This window comes from Sphaeramia orbicularis, chromosome 22, assembly GCF_902148855.1.
Source record: "Sphaeramia orbicularis chromosome 22, fSphaOr1.1, whole genome shotgun sequence".
NCBI lineage: Eukaryota > Metazoa > Chordata > Actinopteri > Kurtiformes > Apogonidae > Sphaeramia > Sphaeramia orbicularis.
Genome location: NC_043978.1, coordinates 18,094,628 through 18,112,152, shown reverse-complemented (window position 1 = coordinate 18,112,152; position 17,525 = coordinate 18,094,628). Strand labels below are relative to the sequence as shown.

General features: G+C 34.3%; 1 protein-coding gene across 1 annotated transcript in view; it reads left to right on the top strand.

The window, feature by feature from the left end:
• sfxn5a (sideroflexin 5a) overlaps positions 1-5,439 on the top strand; it is a 49,785-nt gene extending 44,346 nt beyond the window's left edge. Inside the window, exons 13-14 of the mRNA XM_030125867.1 lie at positions 51-168; positions 4,782-5,439. Of these exons, the coding sequence (XP_029981727.1) occupies positions 51-168; positions 4,782-4,859 (196 nt within the window). The 3' untranslated portion in view covers positions 4,860-5,439. The remainder of the gene's footprint in view (positions 1-50; positions 169-4,781) is intronic.
• Positions 5,440-17,525: the final 12,086 nt, after the last annotated feature.

Below are 17,525 nucleotides of genomic sequence, written 5' to 3'. Positions count from 1 at the left end.
TTATACCTGAACAGCAGTGTCCAGTCATGGTGTCTGTTTGTGTCCTGTAGACTTCCTGTCCTGCAGAGACGGCGTAGACTCGTCCTTCCGGTCCACAGTCTGGTTGTTCTCGCTGCCTTCAGTCTCGCTTTGCCTCTCGCCATCAGCCTCTTCCCTCAGATGTCTCAGGTATTCACTCATATTTATTCCTCATTCTTCTATAGTTTGAGCCATTATTATTACTATTTACCCTCCAACACCACTTTGTCTTTGATTGTAACTGTGAAATCATTTCATATTTTTTCTCCAAATCTGCGACAATTTATTGACAGAATTTATTCATGCATTTTGTAGAATAACTGTAGATTAATTATACAGTAAATATTTTATTTCCTTAACCCTGTAAAGTCTGAATCATTAAATCATTGACAGAAAATTCCAGTTTTTTGAAACTGGAGCCTTTATTGGTCCTTCTGATCAACCAAAAAATTTTTTTTTTCAAATATCCATTTCCATATATGAGTTTCAATTTTGTATCATTTTTGATACATCAGGTCTCAATGCTCAAATACTATTTTTTATTTTTTTTTGTTTCCAACATTCTTTTTATTGAAGTCAAGGTAAACCAAAGTGGCAGTCATACAAGAAAAACAATACTTTTAGATTTTCTACATAACAAAAAACACAATAACCATCCCATGCCTCCCCCCACCCTACAAAGTCCCGGACAATGCATCCCCATCTAAGATTAAATTAAGAAATAAATATTATTATTATTTTTGAACAAACGAAAACATAATGCTAGAAAAGCACGCAGAGAGCGCAGACCTCCGCCAAGGCAGATCAGCCGTCCCCCCAATCACTACCAAAATTTAATAATTTGGGCCTTGTGCCAGTATCAGCATTTCCTGAAAATTTCATCCAAATCCATCCATAACCTTTTGAGTTATCTTGCTAACAGACAAACAGACAAACCCAGATGAAAACATAACCGCTGTCCTTGGCGGAGGTAATAACAACACAAACCTGTCTAACAAATTGGTAATTTCTTTTCAAAATTGGCAAAGTTCTGCCTCCTTCCTCATTAATGACAGTCTTGTAGTGTCACTGGAAAGGCCTCTAGTTAACTAATTCCTCCCCCTGGTGGATTATCTGTGTATTGCATGTATCTAATTGTATACATCAGGTTTTTTCAAGAAAAAAAATATCACACTTATCATGTAGAGGGCTTCAGAAGTCATGTATTAAATATGATATGTTTGGTGTTAAAGGGTTAAGTCCATACATTAAATTAAATCATATGGGCTCTTGTTTTTCCTTTTCTCATTCTTTGTTTTGGTACTGTCTTCAAACGTCTTTAGCATCATATTCCTTAGGTGATCAGATGAGTTTAGCCACTGAGCACAGGCTGTTTTTGAGTTTACGATGCAAAAGTAAAACTTGTTCGCCTGAAGGTAACTCATTGTTGCTCATAGTACATCTCTGACTGTAACATGTTAATATCTACTGCTTATTTTGTATGTAAAATTGCAAAATATACCACTTTTTGAACTAGTTTACATTTTTTAGCTTGTAGCAACAAACTTGATGTCAAATTATTCTTTACAATATTTTAGTTCGTAACTGCCAAGTGTATTTTTAGTTTTGCTCTTAGAGATTTATTGTATTGCACCTACAGTTGTTAAGTAATGCATCTAAACAACCTGTAAATGACATGAGAGTTTAGACACTTGTTCAATTAGTTCATTCAATAAACAAAGTCTGGTATTATTGCACCTCTAGGGGGCGCTGGATAGTGTAATTTCTAAAAAATTTTTTACAATAAATGATTATTACATCTTCGAAAGTTTCTGGATGGTTACTTCCTGTATCAGTGTGACGTGGAAAGAAATATTCCAACCATGACGAAGTGTTTTTCACCTTGTAAGACAAACCGAATTAGAAATATGGATGTCAAAAAATAATTATGCTCTAAGGGACGAAGATCATATACAATGTTTTTTTATGTATTTAATTCTAACAGACCTGGAACAATTTCTAGGATCTTTCTGAATTTATTTTGTACATTCTGAGGGCTACATAAACCATTTGATCCCAGATAAGATGAAGTTTCACAGTTTTTCCACATAAATTATATCTTTTTAACCCTTTAAGCAAAGTTGCAATATTGTGACATGCAGTATAACCGGATGAAAGAAACAGCTTTTTGAAATCTTGATATAAAAATTGAATAAAAAAAAAAAAACCTCAACTGTCTAAAGGGTTAATATGACCTCTAACTAAACTTAAGGAGATGTCTGATTTTTAATATCCTGATGGATTTTCAAGGCATTTTATAAGCTACTAAAAGCTGTTTTTTAAGCAGTTTTTAACCAGCGGCTTTGAAATCTTAATCTAATTAATAAAAAATTGCCAGCAAAAAACAGTGTGAGATGGAACAAACAACGGTCAGAAAATGCAGACAAGAGTTAATTTTTGACTAAAGACACATTTCAATTTTCAGAAGAACTCAACTCAGCTTTAAACAAAACTATAAAACTAAATATAGACAAGAATAAGAGGAATTTTGCACGACTCAAACTAAACACAAAAGAAAAACTGATTAAAATGTGAAAACTGAAGCTGTGACATTACACCAAATAAACAGGTATATAAACATTTAGGCCATTTTTTTTGTCATTTTTGTCTTGTTTGATCTTTTATGTCATTTTTCATGTATCCATTTCCATTTTCATCTCTTACGCCATCCTTGCTTTGTTTATAGTTTTTGTTTCGTTGCATCTTTTACATGATTTTTGTCGTCTTTGTTGCTTTCATTTTGCGGCTTTTGTGTCCAATTCTTTTCTTTGCATCTTTCCTTTCAGTAACAAGGGCATAAAATAAAGGTCCAAAATGAATTCAGAGACCTTTTAGTTTCATTCCCTTTTTAATTAATTACAAACAAACACCTGAATCATGGTGTTATTGTGTCATCATTATGGATAAAGTCCTTCAGACTGTATTGGCTCAGGTTTCGCCAAGACTGCGATCCATGTGACTGATGTTGATGACCAACGTCTCCTGACCTCTTTAACTTTCCCATTGAAAATTGTCAGCACAATACAGTGTGAGATGGAACAAACAACGGTCAGAAAATACAGACAAGAGTTAATTTTTGACTAAAGACACATTTCAATTTCCAGAAGAACTCAACTCAGCTTTATACAAAACTATAAAACTAAATATAGACAAGAATAAGTTGAATTTTGTATGACTCAAACAAAACACAGAAGGAAAACTGATTAAAATGTGAAAACTGAAGCTGTGACATTACACCAAATAGACAGGTATATAAACATTAAGCCATTTTTTATGTCATTTTTTGTCTTGTTTGATCTTTTCATGTATCCATTTCCATTTTCATCTCTTACGCCATGCTTGTTCTTTATATAGTTTTTGTCTCGTTGCATCTTTTATATGATTTTTGTCATCTTTGTTGCTTTCATTTTGCTGCTTGTGTGTCCAATTCTTTTCTTTGCGTCTGTGATATTACACCAAATTAACAGGTGTATAAACATTTAGGCCATTTTTTGTCATTTTTGTCTTGTTTGATCTTATATGTAATTTTTCATTTATCCTTTTTCATTTTCATGTCTTACACCATTCTTGTTTTTTATATTGTTTTTGTCTCGTTACATCTTTTACATGATTTGTGTCATCTTTGCTGCTTTTGTGTCCATTTCTTTGTTTGCATCCTTTCTCTCAGTAACAAGGACATAAAATGTGAATAAAAAAAAAAAAAAGGTCCAAAATGAATTCAGAGACCTTTTAGTTTCATTCCCTTATTAATTAATTACAAACAAACACCTGAATCATGGTGTTATTGTGTCATCATTATGGATAAACTCCTTCAGACTGTATTGGCTCAGGTTTTGCCAAGACTGCGATCCATGTGACTGATGTTGATGACCGACGTCTCCTGACCTCTTTAACTTTCCCATTGAGTCTAACTGAGGCTCTTTGTTAATGAGGCGTAGCCCTGTGAGACTTAACCCGCTCTGTTGTGATCTGCCCACAGTCACTTCTTCATTCCTGCCACTCAGGCTGAGGTCTAACTTTAGCCTTCCTGCCTCGGTATTCTGATCATTAGGCGGCCGTGGTACGATTTTAGTTTTTTTTTTTACTCTGTGTCTTATCCTCTTTGTCTCCTGTCTGCCAAATGACTCGCTGACACAAGCCAAGCGGTTCTGGCTTTAAAATGTTTAGGATTTAATTACCACTGGAAATAGCTCAGACAGCCATATGGCAAAAAACTTCAGACATATGTGCCGCCAACAGCCCTGTGAAAAGCTCCTCCCGTTCGGCGAAGGGGCCTGTTTTTCTCGCACTTTCTCAAGAAAAAAAAAAAATGAACGAACTCCCCAAAAAGCAACATGAATGCCCCACTCCCCTGGACCCCCCGCCTACTCAATTTGTCCCACTTCCCCATTTCACACCTACCAAGATGTCTGATTAGGATTCAGCCTCCAACTCCAACAGCCATCTGTCTCTGGTTCAAATATTACGAGATGCAAACCTCAAATTAGACTTTAATCTGCCAAATTGGCTCCTTTTGCACATTAGCAGTAAATACAGAACATTTACAGCCTTTAAGAATTATTTAGTTACAAATGAAAGCATCTCAAGCGTCGAGCGGCGGCACGTGTAGGTTCATACTCGTACGTACGCCCGCCCGTCGCTTAAAGAGTTAAAGGTCGTCGTATCTGGTGCCAAATATCGCCTTTTGCACTTTTCACCTTCTTGTTCTGCTTTGGTTCTCACAGATCGCCGTGAATCAGCTGGAGCCGGAGATCGCCATGGCAACAGACTGTAAGATTGTGACCTACAATAAAGGCCTGTAGGCGAACGCCGGCAATCCCGCTCAGACGGTCGGAAGCTGCCAGAGGAGGAATCATGGTAAATTTGGCTGCATTAACCCGCGAGCGTTTAGCATATGTTTACAGAGAACGGGCAGCCGATAGTGAGAATACACGCAACGACGCCGTTCCTGAAACATCACGACTTCTCACTTATCACTGAAATGTACAGAAAAATAATAAGAAATTAACCAGAGGATTTAGATCTGGGAGGAAATCAGCTCATTTATAAGGTCTGGTTCTCGAAAATGTGAAGAAAATATCAACATAACTGTGACTTAGATGAGGATGGATGACTGAGTTGGGATTTGTTGGTCTTATTGATGTGTTTGGGAAAATATAATAAGACAAAAAAAAGAAACCTGTAAGGAACACTCAAGAAGAAAAGACGATTGAAAAAAAGAATAAAATGAAAAAATAAAATGTTTAAATTAAATATTGGGGTGACTATAAATGGCTCATCAGTTTATAAATATGTTTTTTCAGGATCCAAATTACATCATGAATCTTGTCTATTTGCATCTTTTTCTGTCTTTTTTTGTCATTTGGTTTCATTGATTTCAGTGCCTGTTTTTCTTAATGTTTTGTCTTTTATGTCATCTTTGTCTTGTTGCAATTTGTCGTTTCATCTTGTGGCATCTTTCACAAAACTTTTGTCATTCTTGTCTTATTACATCTTTTACTTTTTTTTTTTTACTTTTTTTTCTAATTATTAGCTTGCCAGCTGAGAGGCCGTAAGCTATTGTCGTCATGCGGTGTCCAGCGGCGTCAGTGGCGTCTGTCGTCATCGTCCATTACAAAACTTTCAATCGTCTTCTCCAAAACTACAGTTCTGATTGTCTTCAAATTTGGTATACAGCTTCTTTATGATGATGTCAACAAAAGTTAGTGAAATTATTTGGATCCAGATCTGATTCTGGATTTGGTGCGACTTTGAAAAATGTCCCCATTATAAGAGATAGGAAGTGGATTGATACAATAAATCAGTAAGTATCAATGATATCAAGTTGGAATTTGAAGTTTTTCACAGATCTGATTGGAATATGACCAAAGCATGGGCTGTTTCTGTAATATAATAAATACACACAACTGGGTGATAATAAATGGCATCTGGATACATTTCCCAAAGCTTTTAATTTGGTCGGTAAGCTACAGGGCCATTGGTCCTATTTTTTTTTTTTTTGTTCATGTTGTTTTCGTGTCATTGCATCTTTTACATAATTTTTTGCATTTATGTTATTTTTGTTTTGTTGTGTAATTTTTGTCATTTTCATGTTATATATTGTTTTCATCTTGTTGCATCTTTGACAACATTTTTGTCTTTTACGTCATTTTTGTCTGACATTTTTGTTTGTTGCGTTTTTCGTCATTTTGTTGTTTGTGTTTTCATCTCATTGCGTCTTTTACATCATTTTTGTCATTTATGTCACTTATGATGTTTTTGTTTTGTTGTGTCATTTATGTCATTTTTATATGTTCTATATTGCTTTCATTTTGTTGCATCTTTTCCAACATTTTTGTCTTTTACGTCATTTTTGTATTTGTCATTTTTGTATGTTTTCATCTCATCGCGTCATTTTTGTCCTGTCTTGTCCATAATTGATGTTGTATGTTGTCTACATCTTGCATCACAACATACGTTACTTATTTTCATTTTCTTTTATGTCATTTTTGTCTTTTATAATGTTTTCATCTTGTAGCATCTTTTATTTGTCATTTTTCTCTGCGTGTTTTCATTTTGTTGCTTCTGTCTGTCATTGTTTTCCCCTTGTTACGTCTTCTATGTCTCAGATCTCTCCTCTACATTTCTCATGGCTTATTTGATGTCAGCATTGATAAACTCTTCCGCACTTTTTTTTCTATCTAAACTAGAAAAATTAATTGACATATATTATTCTTATTCATTTTACTCTGACAGTCCAAATATAAATAGCTTCATGACTCATTGAATCCTCAATATGTGAGAAAAGCAGCTTTAAAATAATAGATGATTAAATGTTATCGTTAAGTAATTTTCCCTGATTTATTTACATCAAAATGAAAAATTAAATGTTTACGTGTACAAATATTTACCTTATTCCATGTACAAAACCAGCAGCCCTTGTTTTTGCTTGATGAGAATAGATATATACACTACATTTTTATAACCAAACAAATGTGAATTAAATATACATACATATATACATATACATAAGTATATGTGTACAAATATAAATATACATACAGTATTTTATCTGTATCAGTCTTAACTCAGTGAAAGGCGTTTGTTATTCTTGACGGCTTCATATCTAAAGTGTTTCCTTGGTTGTGTATTTCCACTTTAATTACATAAACTGTCTGTCGTCGAGTGCTATCTTTTGTCATGATCTGTGTGATGATGTTTACGCGGTCACCGTGGTAACGCAGCACGGTAGGCTGCGACGGCGAGTCATTCGACAGGACGCCACATGCACCAGGACGAGCCGAGGATGCTGGGTGTTTGTTTAGTCGCACGACCAAATAAAACCTACACTCCACTCGTAAAACAAACAGCCGGTCACAATAATACGCCTGATGTCAGTTGTTTTTTTTTGTCAGGAATGAGCCTCAAACTCAGCTTGAAATGTAGATGAAGTCTTAATTTTGGAACTTTTGAGCCACTAATCTAATTAATGTGCCTCAAAAACTCAGATACAGTAGAATTTCTGAGATTTTTCAGTGGTTTCTCATCTGGAGATTTGAAAAGTCTGCACCTGAAAACAGTTTTCACCTGTTTTGTTTTTTTTTTGTTTTTTTTTTAATCAGTTGATGAATGTATTTCTGTCTCTTTACATTAAATATAAATGAATACAGTCATTTTTTTTGGATGAAACATGCCTGATCGAGCTCTAAGATATGTTATCGAGGTGGTTTCAGGCATTAAAATGTGATAAGAGGTGATACTTATCTTGTTAATGTACTGTTAGTTGCTAGAATTTAGGAATGAAGATTGAAACACAGATTAAATACTCATATCAGACAATCATAGAAGATAGATTTATAATGGAAAAATGGCATAAACTGAACAAACACATGCACAACTTATAATGAACTCTGTATTTTCTGCACATTGTTTATCTGTCTGACTCTGTTTTGTGTTGATGATTTTCTATTAATAAAGAGTTAACCGAAAAATAGAAGAAAAAGCCTCAGGTTAATAGTTACAAAGCATGTCTAGTTGCTTAGTAACAGTCTCAAACATCCACAATGGAAATGGAATAAATCACATCTTAAGTTTTGATGGGAGTCATATTAAAAAGATGTAATTTTTGAGGAAACATGATCAAACTCCATCTTCTCCTGGATTGAATGGTTTATTTTCCCCTTAGAATAAACAAAATAAATACAGAAATATCCCAGAACCAGTGAGTCACTCACTAAAACCACATGGGGCCTTTGACCGAAGCATCAGAAAGTGATCAGATGGGATGAGAACCATTAAGAAACAACTTATGGAGTCAAAGAAAAAGAAGTGATAAAAATAGATGCATTCCGTTGTTTCCACTGGACACAGCTGTAAATGAAACGAATAGCTGCCATTTTTCGACACGGATGAGTTTGATTCTGAGGGTTTTGAAGGTATAAAGTTATTATGGGATGGTATTATCTTTGCTAGGTTGCTGTTTGTTGGTCCATGGTTCAGACTAAACTGTGACAGTTCAGACCTTGTTTGTTGGATTCCAAACAGTTCTTTAGTTCAACTATTGACAACACTATTACAAAAGCCCCTTTTACACAGCACTTCTGTTACAGGAATATTTTACCGTTATTCCGGAACAGCGTCTCTGTAAACGAAATGGTGGATCATTTGGTCCCACCTCTGTCACGACTCTGTAACGCTTCTCGAGGTTGTAACAGAGCCACGATAAAGGTGGAATCATGATTTCGGAACGCTGTGCAAAAGGAACACCTCTGATTCTGCAACCAAAGTGTGACGTTTTGATGACGTGCTGCGTGTGTGAACCCCGTGCCAAGGAGATTTAAAAATGAGCGAGGGGCCGTTTACAGTAAACAAACATCAACGCGACCAGAAAAGTGTTGAACTGGGGAGACGCCGAGATCCACGAGCTGTTGTCACTTCGGGCAGAAGACTCTATCCATGCTAACATTTGTGGAACGGTGAAAAACAGGCCAACTCTGGAGAGGTTAGCAACACCGCTATGCTTGAGGTATTTCCGACACACAAGTTATATGTCACACTATACGCTGTGTCACCGCCCCTTTGATTCTGGAACGCAGGTCCGCTGTGTGAAAGTCCTGCTTGTCTCACCTTTTTGGTTTTTTTTTTAATTTATTAGTTTATTGTATTGTGGACAATCCCAATTACTGTAATTTCTGGTCTATAAGCCGCTACTTTTTCCACATGCTGTGAACCTGCGGCTCAAAAATGATGCGTCTAATTTATGTTTTCTGGGCTAACGATCAATCCGGCTATCGGAGAAGAAAACAGAGCTGCTGGAATCAATGAATCGATGGTGAGACTTTGGAGACAGGGTGGGTGTGGCTTATAGTCAGGTGCGGCTGATAGTCCGGAAAGTACGGTAATTAACTGTATCAATAGCAGTAAAAAGGGGAAGCTTTAGCCAACATGGCTAGTATCCTGCTGTAGTCCCCGGACTGATGACAATAAGTACCGTAAAAAAAACTATATATTACAGCACATGAATAAAAAAAGAGAGAGTTAAGACAGCTCTATTCCTCCTTTGGCTTTGGTCTGTGGAAATGGGTCAATGGTGGAAAAGAGGTGGGATCACATCTCACCTTTTTTCCAGGATCTCTCTGTAAAAGTGGCTATAGAAAAGTTTTCTTCTGGTTTCCGTAAATTGGATAATGTTTCTGTTGTAGCATTTTGATCTAAGACCTAAATGCATGCTTGGATGCTCCAAGAACATGTTTTTCAATCAAAGAATTGAAACTTTAGCATCAATTTGGGACATTTTCATGATCATATATGTGTACAAAAATTGGGAAAAGCATCCAAAAAGATTTAAAAGGTCTATATGTAGTTTTTCAACTTTCAAATATTTAAAAAATGATCTTAACAGGTTTTTATTTCAACTATTGACAACACAAACCGTACAGAAAACAGAGGTGATTTGTGATTTCACTGTGGCTGTTTTCAGTCTAAAAACATTTACATTTAGCTTTACATTTATACATTTGGCAGACGCTTTTTTCCAAAGCGACATACGGGGGATAAAAACAAATTTAAAAGAATAAAATACAAGAATAGATTAAAGACATAAAGCAGCTGTACAATTAAAAACCGTGTCGTACAGAAGAATAAAAAAGCAAAATGACACTCTAAAATTACAAGAATAGATTAAGAAGACATAAAAACAGCTGTAATTAAAAACTGTGAAATAAAAATACCAAGTAAAACAACAGAATAAACATAATAATAAAAACAGAACTATGCTAACAGCTAAGCTAACAGAGCTATAATGTAAACTATCAGCTGAAGATTATAAGAGTGTGTTATTTGGAGCGACTGTTAAAATAAGCAGCTGTGAAGGAGAAAATGTGATGATGCCATAATACAGATGTGCGTAAACAATGAGTTTTATACTTTATTCAGTGATTGATACAGTCTGTGGATACATAGTGTTGATTCAATGGTGGTTTTAGTCTTAAGTGTGTTCTGGAACCAGACTGACCCCTACTGCTGACAGTCTGTACTATCAAAACTTTATTGAAACTTACCTGGAAACGTATAACAAAATTTTTTCAGCACATGTAAATTTGAATCAATCATATCTATTTATTTATTTCTTCCAATACCCTGAATAATGCACATGCCGACACGCATAGGTGTGTTTTTAACTCTTTTTCTAGCTGTTTTTACAATTTCTAATTTTTCCAACCAGGTGAGTGCCTTGATTTTTTTTTTTTGTCTTTTTCTTATTTTTCATACCCTCTCCATGAGCACCTCTGGTTTGCTGAATACAAGTAGCTCCTTATGAAATTGTCTTTTTATGTCTATTTCTTGCAACTTTTGAGCAAAATAATCATATAATAGTCGTTCAACATGACCTTATTTTTAAGCATCCATTGTTTCTACATCAGATGTTCTTTATTTACATGTTGTCTGTTATTAAGAAACAATACAAGTCTATTTTTTTGTTGTTTATTTAGGGTTTTTTTACTCAATTTCCAAAGCAAACCTGTGTTTTTTTTTCCCCTAAAGGTTCATCTTTGACATGCTGACTTTATCACAGTGTACTTTAATTATTTCTGTATATACTGTAGAAGAGGAGATGTTGTTATTTTGGAGCAGATTTCTGTATGCCATGTTATTCTAAAGGTGTTTTGGACTAATTATTTTGTAATTTGTTATTCAGCGTGCTCACTGCAATGTGAATGTTGTGACTACGCTGCATGATTTATCACTTTAAAATGGTAACAGGCTTGTGTCTAGTATTTGGACAGGAACAGGAGGATTTTAGTGTAAAATCCCAGTGTTTTGGTGTGTGTTTTCGTCTCAGATCGGCGCTTCCTCCTCCCCTCGTCTCCTCTAGAGAGACACTTATTTTTCACGACAGATTCCTCCTCCATCCTCAGCTCACCTCTCTGCTGACTCAGGCAACAGGAGATGTGGCGTTTAGGGAGACGAGCGTGATTTTCCCTTTAATTGTGTTTTAACAGACAGCAAAGAGGTGACAGTGAACGCACCGAGTTTCACCTGATGGAGATGGAGGTCAAGAAGCATCAACAGAACTTTGATAATATCATCATTTGGTCCGTTTAGTTGATTCATATCTTCAATTTGTTTATTGTTTTATTCAGTTTTGTTCATATTTTGGCTGGTTTTATTCATCCTCTTGGTTATTTTTATTCAGTTTTTTTCATTTTATTAGTTACTTAATTTATTTGTGTTCATTATATGGATTATTTGATTCATTTTTAGTAATTACTTTGTCAATTTTCTCTATTTTTATTTGTTTTGTTATGTATAATATCTCATGTATATTGTTTTATTCATGAATTTCAGTTTCATTAATTTTGTCCATTTATTTGATTATTTTGTAATGTATTAATTTTTTTTTATTTTGTTGATTAAAAAAACAGTTTTGGTGTTTATTTTGTTCACTCTCTGGTTGGTTTTATTCATTTTGTTTAGTTTCATTAATTTTGCTGATTACTTATTTTATCAGTTGTGTTGATGTTTTTCTTTTTTTTTTTCATTTTAACTTTTAATTTTTCTCATTTTCTCCATTATGTTTTGTTTCGTTCATTTTGTCAATTTTCAGATCCATTTTCTTTTTTCATTTTGTTGATTTTTGCTAAATTTGTGGTTGTTTTTGTTCAGTTTCGTTAAATTGGCTGAATATTTAGTTGATTTTTATTCATTTTGATAGTTATTTTCCTTATTTTCTCCATTATTTTGTTTTTGCTCATTATTTTGTCAGTTTTCTGATCAGCTTTGTACATTTTGTTTGTGTTGTAAATGCTTTTAATCGTGTTCATGGTGTTGATTTTTTTTGTTTTGTTTTGTTAATTTGGTTCTTTTTCCTTTTTTTTTTTTGTTATGTTTTCATCTTATTAACTGTTTTGTTCATTTTTGTTAATTTTGTTTATTTTTATTTATTTATTTATTTTTTTTACATTGTTTTGTCACATTTGTTCATGTTTTTGATTATTTTGTTCATGTTTTTCCTCATTTTGTCAGCTATTATGTTTATTTTTGGTCAATTTTGTCCATTTAATCAATTTAGATGAACAACATAAGAGGTGAAAACCTTCATAAATGTGAAACAGACCTGAAGAGACTAAATGTATTTGTGTTTTTACTATTTACTATATCAAACTGTACACCTCTGTGTGGACGAAATCCCCTTTTAGATGCTGTTTATTTAGCCGATATGGAACGCCGAATCCTTTTTAACATATATTTGCACCTGCAGTGAGTATAGGATGTCCTGAAAGTCAAAACAAGCGGCCCCTTTACAACTGCAGATGTCTGACGTATTGTATTGCTGTTCACACGCTGAGAATACTGCGTCTCCGTCTCGTCGCTTACAAAACAAGACGTGGAGGTCACACATGGGGGCTCGTCTCTGAAGCCCGGGGGTCATCGTGCCTTCCGTTTCTTTTGACAGATGATCACTGAGGTGGTTGGTGAAAGCGCTGACACACAATAGAAAAACGCTCCTGTTTTTTCCAGTGTTTAGATGGGAATTATTTCTGCTGGAATTCAGAGGGAAAACCGGATATAGAAACACACCTGACACCTGTATGACTGTCCTGAAACATTCCACTCACCTTTAGTGAAGAGGTAACAACCCTCCTGAGAGAAGAAGAAAAAAAAAAACACTCAGGAATATTCACTAAAATCAGGTTTTATGGTAAAGGAATCAACTCTGCACAACTGCTCATTCAAGCCTTGTTGTTATTTTCATTATGGTTCATATTTTTGTTTTTTTTGTTGATGCTATTCATTGAAACTGAATATTTTCTTCAGTTATGTCATTTTATGTATTATTTTGTACATTTGTTCATTATTATTGGTTGTTGGTCATAGTGTTGATTATTTCGTTCATTTTTTCTCATTTTGATGATTATTTTAAATCATATTTTTGTCAATTTTCATCATGTTTTGGATTATTTTGTTTATTTTTTGTCTATTTTACTCGTTATTTCCTTGATCCTTGTTCATTGTGTAGATTATTTGGTTAAATTTATGTTCATTGTGTTAATTATTGTAGTAGTTTGTTAATTTTTTTTTTCTGCTTTTGCAATTTTTTTTTTGATTTATTGATGATTTGGATTATGTATTTAGAAGTTTGTCAATTTTCTGTGGGTTTTGTTAATGTTGCTCATAATTTTCTTCATTTTTGCAGAATTTTTAGTAACATTTCTGTTGATTTTATTGGTATTCATTTTTGTGCATTGTTGATTATTTTGTAAAGTTCGGTTCATTAGTGAATTTTTTTTTTTGTCATTTTGTTTATTTTTCCCCAACTTTCTAAAGGTTTGGTAAATTTTGTTCATTATTTTCGAGATTTTTATTTCTATTTTTTAATATTTTTATCAATTATTTTTTGTTCATTTTTTAAGTTTAGATCAGTTTTGTACATAATTGTATTTTTTTTATATTCTTTAAATTTTGTTAAATGAATTATCTTTGTCTTTAAGATAAGATATTTTATTGTCATTTATACAGAATGTACAATGGAATTTAGGTGCACTCTCTGTAAGACATCAAACAATCTAAAAATGTCAAGGTTGAGGATTTCACCTCTTGATACAAATGAACCCAATTGTGCAGGTTTTTCTTTCTAATCAAACACTGTGCCTTCATATTTTCACGCTTATTTACACATGAACCTTTAGCAGAGGGGGATCTGTCTGCTGCCGAACACCCACAGACTCCAACTCGGCAAAATATATGACATAGCATATGATATCTCCATCCATTAACTCTACCAGAAGCCTAACTTTAAAGGTGCAATGTTTAACATATGTGAAGAAACATGCATGCATTAATCACTTCTTTCTTTCTGTATCGTGAAAAATAAGAACTTTACTTGAATGTCTCAGTCGCCTGCATCCATTAAAACATGTAGACTGACTTTTATGTAGATGAACTTTCACCAAAAATTGGAAAAACACTGATGGTTGGTCCATAGGGGGCGCTGAGGAGCCAATTATTTGAGGAAGAAAAGCTACTTAATTGATTAATATATTAACCCTTATGTCCTCTTTGGACATTTTTGGACATTTTTCAGTGGAAAAAAAAAATCCAAATATTACTAGTTTTCTTCAAAATGAAATGTTAACATTAGAGAATGTATCATCATATAGTATAATGGTAGAGACTTTAAAAATATGCTTATAATGGAAGTTAATGTGACATTTTTGTCCACAAGAAGTGTATCTGACACTACAGAAACAATACTAATGCAATCAAATCAGTTTGGTTGCTAATCTTTGACATAGCCAAGGCTCTAATCACAACCAATGTCCCATCCCCCTACTATTTATTATATGGAAACTATAATAAACATAGGAATGAAGCTTCCGCTATCGGCTAATCCATTGTTTTGTGTTACATTGAAATGATTATGATTGGAATCAAATGGCCCAGGGTTGAACAAGACGTGAAGGAAACATCTAGTTTTGTGTTAAACAGATGACGGGACTTTCTCTCTTGTCAGAAGTGATCAATGCTACGGCCTTGACAAATTTTGCCTCAATCTTCAGGAACTAAAATGAAAAAGGTAAAAATCCATCCAGTGTGGTCATGGTATTTCCAGTCTGATTGTTCAAGTTTTACCACAAACGGCAATTTTTTCTTATAAAAATCTTTAAATTGACAAACCTATGCGTAAATGATGGAATAATTAAATTAAGGGAGCAAAAAATTACTTGTCTTTTGGCTGTAACATCAGTTTTTTCTGATATAAGGTCCCATGGGGCCCAACAGGAAGGAGCGGGGCTTCAGCTCTTTATACTCTGTAACATAGGTTTCCTATCTGGCTACTACATCAGACCTTTAACATTTGCCGACCAGTTGACCTGAAGCTGTGCCCTTAGATTTCCCATGAATTGTGCTGTATTTGCCTTTTGTCCTTGTGTGATTGGACAGTTATCCCTGTGTCGCCAACTCGACTTTGATGATTAATGATGACCTTACTCCAAACATCACAGGTCACACAGTTTAGTCATGTTGTGTTGTTTTTCCACTGACTGTATCAGCTCAACTCCTTTCGATTCCATTTTGTTTCCAGCTCGTAGCAATACCGCTTGGTCAGTCGTCATAGCAACCAGCCATAAACATAACCATGATGTCATCGTCAGAGCAAATGTTTCCGCAAGCAACACACATGGAGGAAGAAACTTACAACTGTTGACCTAAAATATAATTTTCAGGTAAGAATATAGTTGTTTAGCCTGTCTACTTCTGTAAATTTGGCTTTGTGTCCCACGTCATGACATGATAACACAAACCCTTCCATTATGTGCCTGATTTTATATCCTGTTTAGTATTGTTTTAGCTCAGAACCAAAGCAAAGATAATGCTAGAGCAGTGTTTTTCAACCTTGGGGTCGGGAACCTACGTGGGGTCGCCTGGAATTCCAATGTAGTCACTTGACATTTCTAGTAATTGATAAAAATAAAAATAAAACCTTACTAATAAAAAATATATGGGGAGTTGAGAGAGACGATCACAATCCATAAAAGACATGACAAATAGTGAGTCTGAAACTGAAGCACTGTGGTACTGTTTATCTGTTAAATGTTCATTGTGGTCGGTTTCAGATGCTGCAGCTCTTTCATAATTCATAGTTTGAGTTATTGTTTGTTCAGTATTAATTGTCAGCCTTGTAAATCCAAGCTGGACTGACTGTACATATCCTGACCAAGGAAAATCAAATTCTCACTTTGTGCAGTAATCTACACCTGGCTTTTCTGTCTCCGTCCATAATAATATACATTATATAGACTAAATGTCGTCTAAAATTAACATTTATTTGTAACATAGTATAGCAAACTATTACATGATCAAAAACAAATTAATTTTAGCAAAAAAAAAAAAAAGTCTCCGTTTTGAATGTCTGGGGTCAGCAGAAATTTGTGATGTTAAAATAGTGTCACAAGAAAAAAAAAGGTTGGGTACCACTGTGCTAGAGATAGAGGCCAATTCCTGCTCATATGCTCAAAAAAATCATGGGAAAGAATGCTTCTACGACCCAAAAGAGTTTGTTTGAGGTGGTCTTTGGAAAAAGGGGTTCATAAAGTTGATGACAAACAGGAAGAAAACTCCAAGGCACTCTCTTTAAGCATTAACATGCCTTTATTCTCATGGCATGATCATATATAGACCTTACAAAAACACTTCAACTCGTTTCGTCTTCAAGCCTTCATCAGGAAATCAAACAGAACAGAGTTTGACTTCCTAATGAAGGTTTGAAGCCGAAACGCATTTAAGTGTTTTTTAAGGTCTATATATGATCATACCATGATAATAAAGCCATTTTAATGCTTAAAAAAATGCCTTGGAGTTTTCTTCCTGTTTGTCATCCTGCTCTTATGTAATGGAAACATTTAAAAAAAAAACGTAAAGGCAGATGAGACAGTAGAAAAGCAGCAGTTTAAGTCCAGCTCTATTACTATTTTGCAAATATTGGGCTCTGTACACGAACAAAACAACATATAAGAACATTTTCCTTTTCACTTTTTTTGGTGCGAGGGGCATTTTTGCACATGAAATATCAGATTCAATGCTCATAACATCATATAATTGTAAATAACCTGGAAAAACATGACGAATGTCTCAATATACATCAAAGAAATGGTGAATGCAGCAGTTTCTCCTAGATTAGTAGTGTTCCTAGTAAGGTTATAATAATTTTGGATTTTTCATTATAGCTTAGCTTTATTTAGTTTTGACTTTTTTTTCCCTCTAATTCAGTTAGTTTTAATCAGTTTTTAGAGCAGGTTTGCCAGTTTTTATTAGTTTTTGTTGTTTCTAAATGTTTAGTTTTAGTTTAGTTTTAGTTTTTTCATATCTTTTATCTTTCTCACCGTCATATTCAAATAAATCCCCGTACAGGACTCTGCTGCTTTCTCCCAACTTTATTTTCCATGTTGTTAGGATGAGAAGACAACTCAATAATAAGTGATGAGAAG